This window comes from Parambassis ranga, chromosome 1 (assembly GCF_900634625.1).
Source record: "Parambassis ranga chromosome 1, fParRan2.1, whole genome shotgun sequence".
Lineage (NCBI taxonomy): Eukaryota > Metazoa > Chordata > Actinopteri > Ambassidae > Parambassis > Parambassis ranga.
The window spans coordinates 21,662,674-21,685,325 of NC_041022.1; the positions used below are offsets into that span (position 1 = coordinate 21,662,674).

General features: G+C 39.5%; 1 protein-coding gene across 1 annotated transcript in view; it reads right to left on the bottom strand.

Moving 5' to 3' along the window:
- The window catches only part of LOC114426447 (voltage-dependent T-type calcium channel subunit alpha-1I-like), a 134,588-nt gene that overhangs the window by 87,459 nt on the left and 24,477 nt on the right, over positions 1–22,652 (bottom strand). The window contains exons 2-3 of the mRNA XM_028393893.1: positions 16,610–16,721; positions 12,971–13,104 (exon numbers count right to left, since the gene is read on the bottom strand). Coding sequence (XP_028249694.1) covers positions 12,971–13,104; positions 16,610–16,721 — 246 coding nt within the window. The remainder of the gene's footprint in view (positions 1–12,970; positions 13,105–16,609; positions 16,722–22,652) is intronic.

The following is a 22,652-nucleotide window of genomic DNA, read 5'->3' on the forward strand; positions in this document are numbered from 1 at the left end:
GCAGCACCGAGCTTCTCCTGTGGGTCAAAGGTGAAAACCCTGAGCTGGACGCTGTGCTTTATTCTTTGCGGTCCCCCAACCAAAGCTGAGTGCAGTGACTGAGCCTCTGCACATGCTTGAAAGCATCTGCAAGGTGTGGGTCTCAAACTCAGCAAGCCATGAAATATGAGTCTCTGCTGTTGCCAGCGTAATACCGTAACCTTGGTGGTGACAGGAAGCAGCAGGGCCCTCATGCTGCTACAACTCCCCAACAAATCAGACAAAATAAAATCTAGTAAACACGCTGACCATGAAAAGTAAGGTCGGAGTTCAGGGAGTACCTGGATGTGCTTGTATCTGTGTGTAGCCACACAGGCGGGTTCCTCCATGTTTGTTTGTGATCAGATTTGACAGGTGGTTTTTCAATAGCGGGTGCAGAGAGCACCGTGAGCTCACAAACGAGTAGCTCGCATATGGAGAGTAAACCAGAGGTACAATAACACAGCAGAAATATGAAAACTACTGAGGGAGGAAGTTTTTAAAATGTGGAGCTTTAGTACATTTTCAAAAGAAACTAAAGTAAACACAAACTGAAAAGATTTGTGACGAGGTACAAGAACATGCTTCAGCTGGAGAGGGTCGAGTGTTTGACAGAAGTTGGTCATGGTCATGTTTTTATCACTCCGCTCATCCTCAGCAGGAAAACAGTGATTTTTGAAGGTGATAAAACAGCTAATGTTATGTATCTGGTAGGGACGCATCGATCTACCCTTTTTAGTCCCAATACAGATCCCTGAGCTTTGCATCTGCTGACACCTGATACTGATTCAATACATTTCTTTCAAATAGCCATTAAACTTACAGCATCCCTATTTGGCTCACTGCATGTTGTGACTGCCTGTTTCTTGTAAATCACACTTGTATTTAAGACCTCAAGGATCAGTCTTATTATCCATTTCTATTTAGCCAATATCTGAAATCGGATCAGGGCATCCAAAGTATCTAGTGTATTTTGTCCTCTGTCAAAATACACTGCTGTAGGGACAACGTGATCTTGTGTAATGTCGATGTTTATGTCATAAGAAGCCCTCCCTTAAAGGAGAACATAAAACGAAGTTGATATTTCCAGAACTTTAAATTGACAACTGTGTAAGTGTCTGTGTTGCTCAGTGTGGGACATCATCAAAAACATCAAATGACAAGCTATGTCTCGTGAGAGTATGTAAAGCTGTAAGAAGTTTGTTTCCATTTAAACCATACTCCTTACCTAAACATAGCCACATAATTTAGTGATGCTGTACTGGCCATCCACCTCTCCACCTTTGACAGTCTTATATTTCTAAACATCAGCCCGAGAGCCAAAAATATGAATAATGTCTCATAGTACAGAGTATTTTTATTCTTAAAAAAACAGCCACTATAACTGACAAATCCCTGTCAAAGTTATTCTGAGAACAATTGTCATCTTGCCAGTTCTTCTTTGAAAACTCTGTTTACTTGTGCCTTAGTCACTCCACCTTGACTAGTTGACACACACAGGATTTTGTATTAGACATTCAAAATAAGTTTGAAAAGTAGCAGAAGAAAAAAGCAGAAGAAAAAATGAGAATTTTAAATCTCATGGAGGACAATGCAAAGAAAAGAGGGCATTGATGAATGTGTGTGTGTGTGTGTGGGGGGGGTATGTATTCCTATGTGTGGTTACTACATCCAGTACCCAAATGGAAAGGCCACAGTGAACTAAACTCACTGTAAGCATAACCGTACTGCAACACATCTACTGTGTGTAATCACTGTGTAGCAGTGCAGGGCAGGTGTGTATCTGTGTGTGTGTGTGAGTGTGTAATACAGGACATAATGGAGATATGTCATTTTTCTGCGATTTTTGGAAGCAATTTGAGATAAGACAGCTCAATTTGGCCACACAAACACACAAGTACACACACAAATACTTGCACACAAGTATTCACACACACAAATGGTGAGATAGTTTTTTATGCGCACAATAACACTCTCAAAAATACTTCTGATACACCCTAGTTTTATCACACATTGAGCAAAGCAGACAGTTTTACATCCACACACAATCACACACACATATGCACACACTAAGTAGAAAAAGTGCTGGAGGCAGACTGCGGGCTCTCATAAAGCTGTGTCAAATCAGAAGACTGGGGCTACACACTACACACTGCACACTCCCGATGTGTGTACTTATGTAAGTCACAAACCCACACACACACACTGGCAGTCACTCTCAGACACACACTGAAACTCAAGTCAAACTAAATTTAGAGCCGGTCTGTGTTTGATTTAGAACTGCTCTCTGACCAAACAGCTTCATGAATATTTAAACTGAGTAACTAGATTACTTTTGTTACTAAGCGGCCTTAGATGAACGGACGCCGATTTTTCAACCAGTCTGGATTTCTCCTTTTTGAAGGTTTTCCTCTGGTGACTCTCTTGTCACAATCAAACATTATGAAATATTCTCTCAGGAGCCATCGGGGTGGAGCAGAGATTATCTCCTGGGCTGCCCCCTGGTTTAAAGGGTAAGCTTTGAATGGAAATAATGTAAGAAGCTTTGAAACACCACAGGCATCAGGAGGACACATTACTGTTGAAAGAAAAATACAATCTTAATTTAATCTTTCTTTAAGAAATAAGTATTGCAGTTTGCGATTTTATGACGATGGACAAGACCCATACATTTGATGTCAGGACTGCATTAAGCATGTGTTGATGAAACTGATGAAATCCTACATTAAATTTAGGATGAGTGTTCACTTGGAGTCTTTCTTCAGAACGCTCTTTCCTGATTTTAGCTAAATAAACACGGTGTTCCCAACCATGTTCCCGACAGCGTTAATTATTTCACCATTGTGCAGTTATGCTTAACATTCACATTGGTCACTCTATTATCAGAAAAATCTGTAATAAGAAAATCTTAAAATTGAAAGAAATAAGAATGTTTCTGCAGCTTTCCTTTGAAAAACATATATTTGGCACTACCTTTGAGATGAGAATCAAAAACCTGAGGGGATGTTTAAATCAGCAGCTCTGAAGAAACTGTAAGAAAACAACTAACAAGTCAGAAGCTTTGTGAGGATGCACTAAAACAGCACAGATTAAAGTCAAATCCTATAATCAAATATTTATATTTATCCAGTTTACCATTAAAAAACTCTTTGTGTCTTTTCCTACAAAAATATGAACCAATTACTGAAGAAACTCTACATAGGAGGTTTAAGTAGGAACTACTTTTTACTATACAGTCTACAACTCTATCATGTGCTTGTAATGTGATTGTAAAATGCGTTATATAAATAAAACTGAATTGAATTGAATTGTGCACATAGGACAGTAAAAACAGTTGGTATTAGCACACCCCCTGAGTGTTAGCATGCCCACAAAGACAACAAAGTCCACTAAGCCAATGTTTACCAAGTGTAATGTTCACTTTTTATTTTAACCTGTTAGCATGCTAAGATCTGACAGATTAACATTGAAATACAGTTTATAATTAAGTCTGGATATGTTACACAGTTTTATTAGAGGCTTTGTGTGATTGTGTACATGTGTGTAGTGAGAAAATAGCTCATACATGTACGATTATGGGATGAATAAATACAAGCTGTAGACCTAACACTGTTTGTAGTCATTTTAGATACAACATAAGAATGTAATTGGTGATGGCCTTGGTAAGACCAGTATTACAACTAAATATATATTGTACCTTTGAGCCATTCTGCTGGCTGTACACCGATCTAATGGGCAAGAATAAACTAATATGGCAATTACCAGAGAGCACTAAATGCCTGATTTTATGCCAGCAGTCCAGGCTAAACTCCTTCTGGAGAAGATGGCATCAATTATTAAAATGAGATTAATGGATGCAGTAGATTTTCTGTCCCAGAAGTGGTTTGCAAGTCAGAGAAGATAGAGGGGGCCCACACATGTGCACACAGATACACTGTCACTTAAAAAACAAATGGAAAAAAAGCTGTACTTCACTCCTTGCTGCTTTTAGCTTCTCCTTCCCACCCATGTCCTCCTCTCTACTTTCCACATCTTAACTTCTCCTCCCTTTTCATCATTTAAATCTGATGTCTCCTCTTCATTCCCTACCTGTGTGACATTGATTGTCCTGTGACTCTCTCTCTCTCTGTTATTTTCCATTCCCACTTCCCTACAGTGTGTCATATGCTGTGAGAGCTCTAATGAGTTACTGTTACATCTCCAGGGGAGGTACAGATGCTCATACACATGTCCTTCTATATGTGGGTGTGTATTATCCACAAAGACAGAGAGACTATCTTGTCAAATAGAAGAGCCAGCTGTTTACTAAAGTTGCTGTGGTCACATTTTCCATATCTGCATATTTCTGTGTAGTATTACAATATTACATAATAAACAGCACTATGTGGACAAACACGGCTGAACAATGTTTAACTAAATTTGTCAGATTTGAACAGTAAACCACCTCATCTTTGAACCTGCATGAATGCTTCAGCTAAAACTAAATAAAATGAATGTGTTCCTGAGATATAGCCTTCAGAAGTATGGGAGTAATAAACAAACAGTCACTACTACTGTGTGTACAGTCGGTGCTCTGAGATTGCAGGCTCCCATGCTTCATTTAATGTACTCATATTGTCATAAAGCACTGAGGATCATTAACTCAAGACTCTTATGCATCATCTTCCTGTTAAGCTAATGTTTTGACAGTAGTGCAGCATAAATGTGCTTAATGAATGTGTACAGTAGATACAGCAACAGTCTCTAATATGTCACATATAGCAATACCTCATGGAAAGGTGTACAAGACAGTAGTGACTGTATCGTTCAGAGACTGTAGAAGAGAATAAAAGACAAAGGGCAGAGCTGGAGGTAGCAGAAATGAAGATGTTCAGGTCCCCATCGGGGTGATGCGGATAGACAGGATTAGGAATGGGCACATCAGTGGGACAACTTAGGTTATCTGTTTTGGGAAAAAAGTCAGAGAGGCCAGGTTGAGATGGTTTGAACATGTGCAGAAGAGGGACAGTGGTCATATTGGTAGAAGGATGTTGGAAATTTAACTGCGAGGCAAGAGGTCAAAAGACATGTGGATGTGCTAAAAGAGGACATGAAGTTAGTTGGTGTGAGAGAGGAGGAAGCAGAGGACAGAGTTAGGAAACATGACCCCTGACAAGAAGAGCCGAAAGTAGAAGACAGCAATTTGCTCACGGCACAACACATTGACAAAGATTGTATGCACAATGTCAAACTACAGTGCTTACAGTTCTTCTCAAATGCCAGGATGGCAGATTTACTAAAAACAATGAGAAGGGCAGCATCTGCTGTGCAGTGACTCACACATTTTGTAAATGCCCTCCTCCCTCTGAGGTCAGTAGTCTTACAATCAGATGCAAACCCATTTATCTACCAAGAGAATTCACCTCTATTATATTAGCAGCCATCTTGGTCCTATAAAGGGAGAAATCATTGATTTTGATAATGGGAGGTTTTAGTCATATTAAATTAGAAAGGACACCACTAGTAAAAGTAAAAGCAGCCATTGAAGGTCAACAGTGGAGGAAACAAACAGTGAAACGCTGCTATGGTTCAATATCACAGTCAGAATTCCTCCTCTATCATCTTCCTGCAGATAATACCAAAACAATTACCAGAGATACAGTTATTAGCTCCTCTTCAACTATCCCTCAAAGCACTGGATTTAAACATACAATGTGTGACAATTATTTTATTCATGACTATAGCTATAAAAATTCATCAAAATATAATAGTATTTGGTGTGCTACACTTTGGCTTTTAACTGCATCAACTCTCCTAGGAGCAGTTTTTGAAGGTTCTGTGCAGGTGGTTTGTTCCAAGCTTCTTGGCAAGCATTGGTTCCTCTGTGGAATAAGCTGCCTCTGTCTCTTAATGTAATCCCAGACTGACTCCAGGATGTTGAGATCAGGGCTCTTTGGGGACTGTGCCATCTGTTGCAAGACTTTTTTTTGTTGTTGTTGCTAAAGATGGGTTTTATGAATCCAGTTGTATGTTTGGGGTTGCTGTCATACTGCAGAATTAATCTAAATAGCATCTTTTTTTTTTTTTTGGGGGGGGGGGGGGGGGGGGGGGGTCTGGTTGTCTAGTCCACACCACACACCAATAAATGAACACCTTTTTAAAAGACTTTACAGAGGCAGGATAAATGAAGGCAGCAGAATTCAGCAAATACACCTATATATTTAGTTTCAAAGTCATCACTTATGCAGATGACAATCTGGTGTTATCTTGTAATATGATGCATGCAGAGGGAACCCTAACTAACAATATATGTCACAGTGTACATTGTTTATCAAGTTAGGACATAAAGGAGCAACTTAACATGACTGTTGTTATCCATTTTGGAAAACAGTAACTGTGACGGCATGTATTTTTGTCAAAGTACAGAGAGAGCATTTGTACAAAATATATACATATATAGATCTAGCAAAGCAGACTGGGATCAATTATGGCCTCCCATCTGCTCCTCAGAGCAAGCACTTGCAGCTCACAGTGTACAGTGGAGACCAGTAAGATATACATTGCATAAGTAGCATATGTTTGATACATCGATTTCACAGTTACAGCATGCACTTGCTAATATATATATTTGAGGATATGAAGTGATGGTCTGTAAATTCAGTTACATCCTGCCAGCATTAGGCACCAATTAACTTGACAAATGCTGCCTTCCACTCTGGTAAGAATACACCTTATTAGGAAAACACAGAATCATTCGGCACTGTGGTGAATCTCAGCAGCTAAACCCCTGTGCAGCTCACTCCACCAGGAGACAATCTGCAACCAGCCCCTATAGCTGTGACAATAGTGGCACTTCAGCAGGCAGTTAGCTGGCTGATATTCCCCTCTGAACAGTGGTGAGTCAGCTAAGAACTAAAGCTCAGAGCAACAGTCAAGTGAAGAAGCAACAGGCAGAGCAACATAGGACGAATTCCTGGTTGTCATTATTACAATAGGTTTGGTAAGGATGCATTCAGAGTGTATAAATGTGTCAATTTATGATCCCTAACATTACGCTTTGATGTTTCCTGCCTTCCTCAGCTAGATAGTTTGTAATTTTCATTCATGAGCTCTGTGCCTGGTCTGCTGCCTCCACTGTTGGGTGTTGGAGACAGATAGAGGGTGTGAAGGGAGAGAGAAGGAGCTGTAGAGAGTGAATGGATCCTGAGAGGAGGTGCAAAGCTCAGCCTGCGCTCACTGATAGCCTCTCTGACACTATCCCTGATGGAGGGATACACACACATTTAAAATAGACAATATGCACACACATAGGTGTAGCACAAAAGGACTGTGAGTAGGCAGATTACAGTTTTTGATATTTATTTATTTTTGTTTTTAATTAACATGAAGCTGCTCTGAGGGAAATGAATCAAGTCAAAACTATTTCAGCTACAAACTCTAAAAGTTAAAAGAGGTATAGAGGAGAAGGCTGTGACCTGTTGCCATTGTTGCTACTGTAAAAGAAAAAAATTGCAATTGCAATACAGCACCTTTGCTCCGACTGCAGGCAAATTTAGATTTATTTATTAATTTACAAGTAAACTAGAGAGTTCTGGATCTGTGTCTCCACATGGATGTCACCAGCCTGTACTCACCAGAAAGAGTAAAGAGAGGTCAAAATATTCAGGGCTGTGATACAACCAGTGTATACACATATCTATTTAATACATGTCAACTAAAGGTCTGTTTTAACACAAACATAATTTTTTTACCAATGCTAAACTCAAGTGAAATCACATGTATGACACATAAATAAAATAAAATTGGTCATAAACCCCAGCCTTCATGGGTGAAAGTCTGGAGCAAAGTTAGAAGCTCTGTCCACCCCTCCACCTCTGTCTCTGGACTTCTGGGGTCCGTTTTCCAAGTCAGCTCTATCATCAGATGTTCGGTTCTGGCTCTTCTTCAGCAAAACACCCTTTGAAATCTGTTTGACTGAAATAATATTCCAATTTCTCACCAAATGTGGTTATCATCTGCTTGTAAAAACTGCAATTTGTTATTTGCACAGACTTTCCCAAATCAATCAGAATAAAAAGCTGGGTATCCCAGACATAATAATTATTATTAAAAAATAAAACACATTCTTTCACTGTCTTAAAAACCCCTTCTACCTTCAGTACTACAACCAAACCTCCACCCGAATGATGCTGAACAATGTCAGGTGCTGACAGTAAACACCACAGACAGGAAAAGACAACCAGCTTATCACTCTAATGCCTCATTGTGTTTTATTTTTTCTCTCCTTGTCCACTCTGCTGTAGGCAAACGCAGAGGCGCGGCGCTCTAACAAATTAGGATCAGCGTCACTCATTGGAAGTAATGTTATTACTGCAACCCAAAGCCAAGAGCAGCTGTATATATAATCACCACACATCACATCTGAATGCAGAGGGAGATATCCTATGGCACTGGTTTTGTTGTGCATAACTGAGGCTCAAAGACAGTGTGAGGATGAATGTGGATATCACTCTGATTGGCTGAAAAAAGAAACACTGGCCTCAAATTTCACATCATCAGAATATGATTTGTGAAGCCTCCAGCTGGACTTTTGTTTTTGAGAATTAAAAAATCCTGACAGGTTTGTGTGCCTAACTTTAAATTTTGGTGTAATCTTGGACACCTGCCTACTCTACTCTACACGCACACACAGACAGACACATAGACACATTGTTCCATACAATCTAACTGTGTGCACGGTTCTGGTTCATCTATACAGGCAAGCTAAACAGAACATAGTGTGCAACTCATGCTGCTTTTTAATCCCTCTCCTGCAGTTTGCCTGCTGTTTGTGTTTGCAGCACACTAGTTCCCCCCGCCTTACTCATCGCTACCCGAGCTGCATGTGGTGGATGTAAGACTGGGGTGTAATTGTTGTCGGTGGTGACAGTGGCGGTGCTTCATGTGCCATGTGCGCAATGAGCATTAGATCTTAGTGCACAGAGATGAGGTGACAGGTCTCTGTGGCTGATACTTATGGAATGATGACTGAAGCAGAGATGGATGAAAGAGAGGAGGTGAGAGATAAAACTGTGGGATCACAGCAGAAAAATGAAGCAAATCAAACACAAGAAAGCAAGATGGTGGTAGTAGAAACTTCTCTATTCTTTAGCTGGTGAGAAAGTTAGAGATATAGAGAAAGCACATGGATGAATGCAAATGAAGAGCGAAGTAAAAAACAAAACAAGAGATATAGAGAATAAAGATATAAAGAAAGAGAATATATACCCTTATTACAATCTTAACATAATATATATATATACACACATATATGTATATATACACATATACATACATACATATATATATAAATATATATATAAATATATATATATATATATATATAAATGTAATCATTAAAAATGTTATATATATTTTATATATATAACATTTTATATAATTAATTAATTAATTAATTATTAATTAATTGCCATTATTAATGATCATACTGGTTACATATAATGGAAAATATTGATGAAGTAAACCAGTGCTTTAAAAAGTAGTGTGGCCTTTAGAGAAAATATATTTCAAACGATTTTTTCGACCATGATTCTCATAAGGATCAATGAGAATCAGGGTGTACTCATTCAGATCTGGAAGTGTGACTATAACGATTCCACATGTTGATGTCTGGGACACCTAGCTTACAATATATTCTACATTTCAAATGTGTCTTTTTATTATTTTAAATGTTATATTATTATTATTATAACAGCTGTTAACATGATGCAGTTATATTACAAGTATCAGCTAAAGCCTTGTGCTCAAGGTTTTTACTGCATCTGTGTGCTTAGTGTGTATTCAACACTGAATAAAGCTTAAGAGTGCAGCCCACAGACTACAAAGATAAACAGGATAAAACCTGAAGTGTGCAGTCTGAGGTCCTATTATTGGATCTGTAGGATCCAGTATGCTTTGTACAGCATCCCCCCCAGACAACCTGGTGGTGCCATCTCCCTTTTAGGAGGATGTGTTTAATGATAATTGGGGGTCCTACCCTGCATGCTAATGATCTCTTTAAAAAACCCTGGCAACATTAAAATGATAGGATACAACTTGATTGTTTTGAGTCATGAAATCATGCTAATTACTTTAATTCTTAGGTGCCAAGTGATAATGTGGTAACCCAGCTTTGAAAGATGTTACATGCCAGAGCTTGCTGTGTTCTTTATTCTGTCATCACCTCTAATTTCTTACTATCTATTAAAATAACTAGTTAAGCTGAGAGTCTGGAGATAAGGCATTGTAAAAGTGCAGATGTGTTCAGTTCTGAAATGTTGAACATGTTTAAAAAAATTATTGTAAGTATGTAATTATGTGTTATCAAGGAAAACAAACATTTACAGTAGGTATTCATTAATACTTAGTATAGACATTAAATGTGGAATTTTACCACAAATCAAAAGCTTAATGACTAATACATCCACCTGCTAATTATACAGTGCCAAGAAAGTGATTATCTAAGCAATTTGCATGCATCATTTGGCAACCATCACGACCTGTGTGCTTGTCAGAAAATGAGCAGGGATTTCCCATTTTAGGAAATAAAAAATGAGTCACAGGCAGCTCTAATGCACGGCATCTGATCTCCACCCCTGTCACTATTGATTAAATATCAGACGAGGATATGTTAATTATTATTTTTTTGATAGGAGACAAGATGAAACCAAATGGCCCGGCGTAGTGTCTCTGTGTTGCAGCCTTAGCTTATTATCATTATTACAGCTGCATCTCTACATGTTCATGGATGCAGGGACTTGTCACGATGGTAGTTGTATGTGTATAACGTGATGAATTTATATGTTTTAAGATGATCTTTACCTAACCCCTTACCCTGTTTTTAATCACATATCAAGCTGAGATTAAAAACAAAACCTAAAAGTTGGTGAAAACAACTCAAGCCCTGGAGGCAAAGGCCACCACGTAATAATTGAAACCTTTATTAGTCCCACAATGGGGAAATTGCTCAAGGCAGCCCAGCAAAGAGCACCATACACCAGTGACTAGGGAGGAGTTGGGATCAAACCACCAACCTTCTGGTTACGGGACAACCCTGCTATACCGCTGCGCCACTGCTGCCCACTACTGTATTGGGAAATATGATCATATATTCCAAAGAAACATAGTGTCATATGTTGTGAAACACGCCTGTATCTACCGTTAGCATAAACATTACCTAGTGATATGTGGCAGATGTATCATCGACCAAATACGGTGTTTGTGTCTGTAAAGTTAGTGATGTTAACAAAGGATGGGGACTGACTCATTTTTGAAGCTAGTTTCAAGAGGCTGGATGAGGAACTGCAGTTTTGGACTGGTGCTGATTTCATTTCTCACTAAAAGTTCGAAGGGAGTTGTAACTAAAGATGTCTATGTAGATATGAGTTAATCATGGATGTGGGCTGGACCAGCTGGACCAGCTGCCCTACTTCCTTCTTTGTGGACTTCAGTCTTCATTTTTGTTGTTTATGTTGTTTAACACACCCAAATGATCAGACATGGTTTAATCAATCTAGTCTGTTGTGTATGTATACAGACGGCCTGTACTGATGCTGCAGGAGGATGCTGACTTATGTTGTGGAGAATATGCTAATGGTATGTTGGATTTGGCCTAACACATGTTGATCCCTTATTGCTGTCCAGGACTGAGGAAATGTTTTGAAGCATCAGGACATAGTGTCCTTGCTGTCCTCTACTTCGTGTCTCGATCTGATGTAAGAAAGCAGGATGGGAATGTAAACATTTCAGTCGATAGGAACCAGAGGTGTCCTCACAATCTGGGTGAAAGAGCTGCCCAATCTAGACACACACCCACGCACACATAGACATGCTTTGCTATAAAAAGAGACTTAGCCTTGGGACTGGGGGACTTTGCTGTTGATATTGTTGATTGATACGTGTCAAACAATTAATCTTAATAAATTCCCGCAAAAGGCCGAACCTCTGACTCCATTTGTCTGATTCCATCTTCAACATACATTTAAAGGAGCTACTATAGTTGTCCGTCTGTGAACTTTATGCCTACATGTCTTTGCTTGTATGTAATAGTGTAAAAACGTGAATGATGTAATAGTAGAATCACCCGGCAACTTTCAGACAAATCCTTGTATCCTTTGAAATGCAACACGCATTTACAGGCAGAGTCTCAGTTCTGATCAATAAATAACACATCAAATATTTCAACAACTTCTCTCAACACTGTGAAAGAAGACATTCACAGAAAACTAATGCACTGCCATCAACAGAGACTATCAAGAGGCCACAACATGTATATAAAAAAGCTAGGCTATCAATGTGAATACACCAAAACAGGTTGTTTTCTAAAAGGTTGACCCCTGTGAAGTATTTACAAAATGCTACACATACAACACAAGCTGTCCACACAAAGAGAAGTCACTTTGACTTTTATGTCATTTTATGTCGGCAGCCAAAGGATATGGCTCATATTCATTCTAGTCACCAGTAACAGTGGGAACCCATGCAAAATTAATGGCAGGCTAATTCCAGCTGATTCATTCAATTCCACTGTGGCGATTAGTGCAGCTGAACTGCATCATCGCCATGTCCTTGGTGAGGGGCGGTGACTATCAACATGTTAATATTTAATGTGGTTTTACATATTAACACTGGCATGATTGGTCATGCTTGTGGGGGGCCACAACGGATCAGGAACTGTGGGGAAAAGCGACAGCTGAGCTGAAAAACCAGGTATCGGCCTTTAAATAGATCCATGATAAGTCACGTTTAAATATTTGAACTTTCAAATGATTTCAACATGCTGTGTGTGGAATTAAACATGTATGATGTTTGCTTACCGACTTATGAATGAAATAGCAAACACATCATCATCATCATCCATTTTCTGCCTTTGATCGCTATGTTATGAATCGCATATCAAAAAAGACATCAATACACTGTAACAGGAAGTCCTCACCCTGCCATGACGATAAAGAAATCCAGCCGGTTCCACGTGTCCCCGAGGTAACATCGCCGTCCAAAGATTCCCAGAGCAACCATCTTTATAACCATCTCCAGAGCGAAGAAGATGTAGATGAATGCATCAAAGGCCTGAATGGAAGGACAAATGGAGATAAATGTCATTCAAACAACACAAAGAGACATCTTTTTTAACTAGACGGACATCTACATCTACACATGGTGGCAGGTGAAATATATATATATTGTTGAGTGAATCCACCCTTTGTGTTTCAGCTGTGTTGATTGTGATCATATGTGACATCTTAACTTGAGAACAGAAACCTCTGCTTCTGCTTCACGTCCTGTCAAATCTTGAATACCTTACATTGAGATGAGTAATGACCGAGTTGCACTGAAACACCACCTGTTACTCTGTCAGAAATGAGAGTCAACAACTCCATTACAAATCCATGCTGTAGCAGAATCCTGCTACTTAACAATGTTTCAGTGACCTCCCCTCTCTTTAGCCTACCCACCAGTTATCTTTTCTAAATCCAGTTTATCTTATTTTTCCCTGTTTTTCCAGCCAATCCCATACACTGCTCTCTCCCTCTAATGGTCTCTCTATTAAACCTCTATTCCTCTGCTCCCTCCTTGGCCCCCCACCCTCAGCCCTCTCTGCATTTGAGCTGTTTGTCCTAAATGATGGGGTAATGGAAAATTATTTGCTTGAGGAGTAATCAGCGATAAGCCCCACATCGACACCCCCCCCCCCACCTCACATCCAGCTTTAATCAAGCATCTAATGAAGAGAGGAGAGAAAGAAAATCTAAATAAATCAAAGATCTCAGCTTGCTAATGCATGTTATTGCTGTTGTGAGCAAAAAGCCTAGATTAGCTGCTGTTCTTTTCTGTGTGTACAGGGGGATTAGAGATGAACTGACACGCTTGGTGTTGCCTGTAATTTGATTTTCAGAGAGAAGTACTGTAGGCAACACAATCTGAATCCAAAACCATTGATGTGGATCTCTGCTTTGTGACTAGCTTGCCGCTCAGAAGAAGCATTGATATTCACAAGTCCTGGAGCAGCGCGGCCTACTAATGTGGCGGAATGGTCAGAGTTTGCAACCTTGACCTTTGTCAAACTGGAGAGATGGACACGGTGCAACCTGAGGTAAATTCTGCTGACACAGATGAAAATGCCACAAAAACACTCCTCCTCCTGACATTTCCACAGCTCTCTTTCTAACACCTCTTACTCTGTTTTGCCTCGTCTGGATTTTTAGTATATTTCATGTTTCTTTTGCTTCTCTATAGCAGTGCCTCTGGGCGAATACAGAGGTGAGTTGAAGTTAGAATATCCTTAAGGAAAAATGAATCATCTAAAGGTTTTCACAGCAGCTATTGGGTTGTTTTCAATGTCAAAATAGCTGCTTTAAAGATTATTTTCAAACTTAAAACATGCTCAAATGTCAAAGGGACTCCAGTGACCTGCCCCTGTGAACTAGTTTGCAGTGCCAGGGGACCACATGATGGCGACTTACAGAGTGATTCACTCAGCTGACAACAAAATGGTTCAAAACAAGGCCAAGTGAACCAGCAATTGAAGAGAGGTGAGATGTAAACTTTAAGTTTAAAAAATAATAAATGTATAAAAATAAACCACACTTAAACATTTGTTTGAAGGTGGTGAGCCCAAAAAGACTGTATGTACAGTATGTAGCTGAAAAAAAGAAACAAGAGGCTACCAATAACCAGAGTTGTAACTGTTTAAAATTAATTAAAATTAAATTCAGAAAGACATTATCAAATGCCATAAAGTGTTTATTTTTTATGTTATTGTAGCCACATTTTACCAGGATTTGCTATGCTTTCAAGAATGAAAAGAAGAAATGGAAAAAACTGTAACTGAAAGATACAATCTATTCAATATAAATAATAGTTTTTAAAAAAATATCTGTTCTATCTAACAGAGCTCTATCTAAGATGTCGCTTTTAGGAAAAAAGCTTGAAAAAGGGACAGGGTCATCTTATAATCAGGGTCTTATATTCACAACAATATGGTAACAACAGACAAATTGAGTAATATCCAGCACTGTCCAGACATGTCTTATTGCATTGGTGGACCTGACAAAAAAAAAACTTCATAAACCTGATAATTAAACAGTTCTCTTTTCACGAATGTGCCCATAAAACCATAATAATACTGAAGATCTGTTACAATACATAGTATATCTTCTTTTAAATCTTCAAAGTATTTCTTTCACTCTAAAGCAGCATGTGATGAGATCAAAGAACGCTGCTATAAGAGACACTTTCCATCAAACGTACATCAGCCTTGGTGCATGTGTGTGCAGGCTCTAACATTTGATGAAGGACATTATTTGCATGCAGTTCACCTTCTGAGCACTTGTTATTGGTTATTGATTCGCTCACATTTCCTATTCACCAAGATGAATAGTTGGTGAAACACACACACAATAACCTGATGATAAAGAATCTCCACCATGTCATGCAATTAGAAGGAAGTTAGATTTAAATTGATCAGGTTTTTGTCTAAATTTTTCCAACTGCAACACATGCAAATATGGACTATAGTTGTCATCTTTCCCTGTTTAAATGTTCATCCAACACCACTAGTCAAGTCCTAGCTAAGCCTCCATAGGTCTTTAAGTCCACATTTTGTAGAGCTTATAGATTGTGCTTGTGAGCTTGCATTGAAATCATGGTATTGAACAACGGATTTTCTGAGAGGAGAGTATTGACCGTAGGGCTGTAGCCCACTAAATCCATGCTGATATTGAATAGGGTCTATAGATACTTGGAGGAGAAATTCTATTAGGTCCAACTCAACAGCCACCTCCCCTAGAGAGCCCAATCAATCTCCTATGTGTGTTTGCTGCTATATGGTGTGTGTGCATCTGTGTGGTGAAAAAAAAAAAAACAACAACAAACAAACAGAGCGGCGGGGTAATTCAACACACACTTTGCACTGACTGAAGATATGAGCGCGCGCACGGATGAGCATGGATATTACACCCACTCGGGCCACCTTTGACACAAGTGAGAAGGGATTCTGTGTCTTGCCAGATGATGAGGAAAACTGCTGCGGTGCCGTACGTGAGAAAGTCATGCTCGTTACACCATAAAGACCACATGCTAGCAGTGAGTCAGTGCAAGCAGGTACAAGCCTCAGTATGGGAGGGAAACTGCAAAGGGAGAGGGAACAAGACTGAGAGGATGAGAGGAGTGTGTGTGTGTGCATGGGAATAAGTATTTGCAGACTGGTAAGCTGTACCAACTGCACAGCGCGCATCACAACTAGGGGCCACAAGTTGATCGGGTCATCAGATTTATTTTTTTGTTTTGTTTTGTGTTCTCACTGCGACTGAAGGTCACAAACATGACCGGCTGGTCAAGCTGTGACAACAGCATTTGAGCCTCTTGCAGACGCAGAAATAGTCAGGTAACCCTATCCAGTCAAACATGATAGCAATAGGTTACTGCTTTATAATCTACAAAAAAATACATTATTATGTAAGAGAAAAAAAAAACATAAGCAAGTTTTGAGATCCTCAGACACTTTATAGGAGACTGATCCCAATGTGGGAGCATATTTGATGGAATGATCATTAAAGTGTGTTAAAGTACATACCTGTAATATTTGGCATCTGTCTGAGGAGCAGTCGATGTTCTCACAGGGCTGGTACATTCCCAGGGTCACGCAGTTTAGCAGGATCACCATCATGCTCACACGCTCGAACCATGTAACGACAGCTGGTTAAGGAGAACTGATCACTGGCTCTCAAACAGAAAACTTTTATTTGAATGACAGAACGATTGAACAAGGAAACAAGAAGAAGGCTCTCCAAACCCTATCACAACAGGCTGCACCACATTTCATCTACTACTGCTCCACAGGGCCAATCAATCTAAACTTTTTTTAAACAAATACTCTCACATTTGTACCAGAGTGCTTTTAAATTTTTATAATGGGTCTTCAGAGTCAGCATTATTTTTGTTAGAGCAGCTATAACAAAACTAGAGCGTTGGAACCCTGAAGGACCTGATTTTTAAAGCATGCCATGATCTTTCTGTCTGAGCGTTGCAGAATGAAAGGATGAAAAGTATACACAGCAACTATATAGAAAAAAAAATGAGCTACTATAGGTGCTACAGGTATACTACAGAATTTAATTGCTCCAGCTACTGTCAGTGTTTCCAAACAAGGCAGCGGTTCCTATTATGACGATCCCATTTCACTCTGAATACTCAAAGTGCTGCCTAACAGGCAGAATGTGTCACGGAGCCAAAAATTTTGAGAGCATCAGGGCATGAACAACACTTGTTTAGAGAAAAGGTTAACGGAGCAAGCAGTACATGCAAAACTGCGCCATGTGCCAGAGAAAAACAAGAGTTATATGGAGTGATTCAATATGCATTTACTCCGTGTTCAGGGAGTGAGTGCACTGCTTGGCTAACAAGCGTGTGAAGGAGGATGTGCTGTAATACCCTAGGAGGTCCAATCCATCCCCGAGGCTATGCAGCACAGGCTGCTCAGCCAGCAGCCCATAACACACAGCCTGCAGGACGGGAGCAGCTTCAGCAACAAAAAAAAACAAAACAAAAAAAAAAACAAAAAAAAAAAAGGGGGGGGGGACCATTCCTCTGCTACTACGCTGGTTTGAAGAAATTCTTAACACGTTTGTCTTGGCTCTGCCAGATCCTTCCTACAAAGAGATGGACGACTGCAGATATCACAGCATGGATAAAGATAGGCTGTGAGTGGGCAAAACACATGCATAGGCATAAACACATAGACGGAGGGTTGCACATCAACACCCACTTATTGAGCAGAAAAGTACACACAAATGCATGTGCAGCGGTTCAACACATAAACGCTCAGTCACCCACCTACACTTAAGCACACATTCTCTCTCACACACATACCCTAACTCAGGCACATTAAGTCTCACATTGCATTTAACAGTAAATCAATGCATGGTCGGCTGACGGGATCATTAAAAGTTTATGATTTATACTAATCACTAGTGGGCTAATATCTATAACACATACAAGACGAGGTTAAGAGGAAAGATTAATTGTATTATACTGATTACCCTAACCTCGAACATCACACACAGTGAATAATACACCGCAGGAATCCTCTTTAACTGGGTTATACCTTTTTAAAATATTGCACCTGAGATCTCAGGCTATCAGATCCTGGACATTAAACACAGTCAGGGGCATATAGTAGCAGCAACAGTGACACATGTGCTGCGGTTACACAAACAAGTTCATATGTATGCATTAAAGCACTGCAATTCATCAGTTACATTAATGAAAAATATATTGAAAGCATTTGCAAAAAGTGCTACAAGCAGTGACTCCAAAGTATGTTTGCACCTTGATTAACTAATATTGCATCAACATAGCATCAACAAGCCAGGTTTTCTATAATTTAATCAGCTGTTTGGAAAAAAAAACTCTCTCAAACTGCACAAAATAATGCAGAAATATAATAAATATCATAAAACAGAGTAAAATGTTGTGATAAAGTAGATGTCATAGCACAATGCATGCTACATGCAGCAGTATGTACTCTGTAAGGAAAGCTGCAGAGTAAATACAGATCAGTCTTTGTCATGCCCTCTGGATGGCTATCATTGTGAAAGACTCATGCAAATCAAATTAAAGAACTCGGTCCCCTGGGGGGCAATTCAAGAAAAAAAAAAAAAAAAAAAATTGCCCCCCCCCCAGGGGCAGGAAGTACTGGCCATGCCTGTGAAAAATAAGGGTTAGGGTTAGGGATGTCCACCTGGACATCTATACTGTCCTTTGTTTTGTTAGGGTTAGGGACTTCATAATAATAATAATATGACATTTTATTTGTTGGTGTCTTTCCTAACATTCTAGGTCACCTTACGTCAAAATCCAGTTCAGATTAGTATTCTCTGAATTGTTTCTTAAATAACTGCATGACCTTGCTTGAGGTAATATAAAGGACGTATTGACCTTGTGAGTTTTCCCTTAATCTGTGAATCAAAGGGCTATTGGATCTCATTAAGCTGGCCGCTGAGTCCAACCAGCTTATTGAGATCCAATAGGTCTTTGGTGTGTCCCCTTAAATGTATCTAATACATACAGTATTTATTACATGGGTTGATGTATACAGTGTTTTGTAAATCTAAAAAAAGTAATTTAGCATTAATGTAGTAAAATCAATTGTAAAAGATAGAAATATCCAAATCAGGTCACCGTTCCACAGGTAGGAACATCCTGCAGGCTAACACACAATTCTGCTGCTTCAGCTGTTTCTCTGTAGCTAGCCCTTCTTAATGAGGACAGAGATATCATCCGCAGGTGTCACTGAGCCTGTGTGAGACCCTCCAGGCGGCGCCTCTGAACACACCACATAAAAAGTGAAGCCTTCCTATGCGGCCACACACTCCAATGTGAACAGCATTGCTGGATAAAAACTGCAGGTCAGCGTTTTCTCATTTCCCCCAGTCTAAGTAATGATGACAGCCTTTAGGCTAACGCTATAAGGATTATCTCGGGGTTATTTCCACTGCCAAATGAATTCTTTAAAAAACAGCCTCCACAAGTTACTAGAGTGCCCAGATTTCTGCCTTCTCATGCGCACTGACTATACATGAGCTGCCTTTAACAATGTGCAAGAGTCTGTCTGTCTCTCACCACTTCTGAAAAATGAGTCAATTAGTGTAGGTGCCTTGGAGGAGGCTCCATCTTTTTTTTTTCTTCCCCTCCCTCACACAGGCACATTCACACAGCGACTGGAAGGGAAACGAGGTGGAATTCAAAGCACAAAGCTCGATCGCAGACAGGGCATTCGAAGAAGATTAACTATAAAAATTGTTTTATAGAACCCTTTTCTCTTCCAGATTTTTTCCAGCATTCATTTTTATGAAGCGAAGCGAAAATAGTGAGCTGTTTTCTGCATGCTCTGCTTCATGTTCACACAGCGGCTGTCACTTACTGCTGGAAGCTTCTAGGAACATATTCAGTATTTTAATCTGCAACACTGGGCAGCTCACCTAAAACAAGGAGCTGCTAGACAAAAATGTCATTAAACTATTATAATGGTACAGTTCATGTCAAATAAATTACCTAAACATACTTTAACACTGATTGAGAGGAAAGGGACAACAAACGGTTAAAATATTGTTGTATTTATAATGTGTTTTTACAGTGGAAAATAAATATATATAATATTTTCTGTTTTTAACTTAATCGCACTTTGTTTTTTATGTTTCTTATTAATTGTTTAATATTGTTTCTGCCTTTTAAACTTCTTTTGTCTTAAAATATGTTGGGAGCAACTGCGAACATTTCCTGTGACGATTAAGATTCGTTTTTATTATTATAAAAACCGTCTAGTGAGTTCAGGCCATTTTACCCAAAAAGATCTGGATGTTTCGAAAGCATCGGCGTGACAGAGCTGGAATGGGCTGGGAGGCTGAAAGTGTGCAGCAGCGGGGGCTAAATGAATTCTTAATACCTCGCTGCATGGCATCACTCTTTTTAAGCCTTTCTCAAAGTCTCTCTGCCTTTTCTCTCTCTCTTGCCTTCCCCTCTCTTGTTTTTATTGTTTCCAAAGAGACACACAGGAGGCAAACGACCTCCGGTTACCGTGGCAACCGATCGACTATCAAATGAATTAAAACGTCACAAAGGATAGAGGGAGAGAGGGGAAATGATGAGGGAGGTTATTTTAGTTTACGGGGTGGTGTCCTTAAGTTACATTGCATCACGAATTGAATTGAAGCATCATGACTGTGTATAACATTGTAAACACTGCTAAATAAAGCGAAATTACAAAATAAACTAAAATAAGAACCATACTGATCAATCACTTCCAAGAGTTTAAAACGAGGCAACTGGACTCAAGGATTGTTTTTTGAAGACGCTTCGCCCCGAGTGAACTGAAGAAGCCACTCAGTGAAATGTCTTCAAAAAACAATCCTTAAGTCCAGTTGCCTCGATTTAAACTCTTGGAAATCAAACTACATAGGCCGTCCGTTTTTTCTCACTTGTAGGCTTTAGTTGTTTGACAAGCTAGCACTGCTCCCTCTAGGGAAACAAAAATCTTTTCCTAACCAGCAGGTTTTTACAAGAATTGTAAAGAGACGTGTAATATTGGTGGAGTTCTTAAATAAAGCCCTGCCATTTGTTTTTTGTTTTTATGTTTTTGTGTGTGTGTGTTTTTTTTTTCATTTATCTCATAAATGTTTCAGCGCGTACTATCATTTAGTTGCTCACTTTCTCCTTTTCTTTCCCATCTCTATCATCTCTTGTATCACTGTATAATGTTCTGAAAGGCTAGCAGGTCTTTTCTTTCCTGGAATTTTCCATCAGGGGTTCTTCGATCCAGTACAGCTGACTGGGTAAAAGGGAGAATGGAGTGTATTTATGGGTGATGCTGTGTGTATGTGTGTCCGATGGACAGCAGTAAATGTCATGGGATATCACACGGTAATGCTTCACAGCATCTCATGTCAGCTCCTCTTTTTCCTAAGCTGTCAGGTCAGAGAAATGCACACACACACACACACACAGGCACGTTGATGGCAAAGGTTATGTGGATAATTGTCAGAATGACAGTAACAACAGACGCTATTACTTGTTCTGTGAATGTGTGATAGCTCATCAGCCTGCTGCCTTCTGGGCCTTCAGTCACTGCTGACTTTTGCCATCACACTTAATGAGACTGCTTGGTTAAAGGTGTGACATGGAGCCAAGAAAGCATAATTAATGCATTAACTCTGAAGTATTATTAACTACTAATAAAACTCCTGCCTACCTAAGATGGCTAATGCTAACTGTGTGTTACAAATCACTGGATTTCTCAAGAGAATAATCAGCATCACACAATTACTATCAGTGAGGTTACTATAGAGACACAACAGTAAAACAATGACGCTAGACAGCAAGGAGAATACTTACTACCATACTTTAAGGTCACGTGTTAAGTCAATACTACAAAAAATGGTCACAAAATAAAAAGTACTCAAAAAAGAATAATTCAATTATTAATTAATGTAATTATTAATAAACAATTGAGTCACATCCAAAGGCCGCTAATAGGTTCATTCCTTTCTTCAGCTTCAGTCCTTAAGGTTCCATTTGTTTTATATTGCAGTAGAAAACAGCTCACTGTGTCTGAACATGTAGGCCAACAATTTTACTGACCATACAGCATCAGCTGACTTGGAAACTGTAACTCATTTCCATAAACTGTATACAAAAGTGAGGCCAAAAATATCCCAGTTACAGGCAGTGCCATGTTGGGAAAAGATCCTATCATCACACCACAGTCTGCACAGTGGAGTTGAACTTTTTGCAAAGCTTGGCTTTTGCATTAACTGTTTGTTCTGTGTTTGCTCAGGCATTGTTTGAAAAGAAATGGCCACTGTGATCAGGTGTGACACCACCTGTTGTCGGGCTTTGACTGCCTTGGTTAAAGGCTCCGTTTTTGAACAGGTTGGGGTAAACACAGCTCTACAGAATTTTTGAACATAGACGTTACACAGTCTGTGGTTACAAAGGCAGGCCTCTCTCTTTCATCCTCTCTGTCCTGTCTACCTCATCTTCTCCTCCTTTATCGGGTCCTGTTCAAGGTCTCTTCCTGTTAAAAGGGGGCTTTTTCTCTTAAGGGGGTTCAGGTTTTGGAT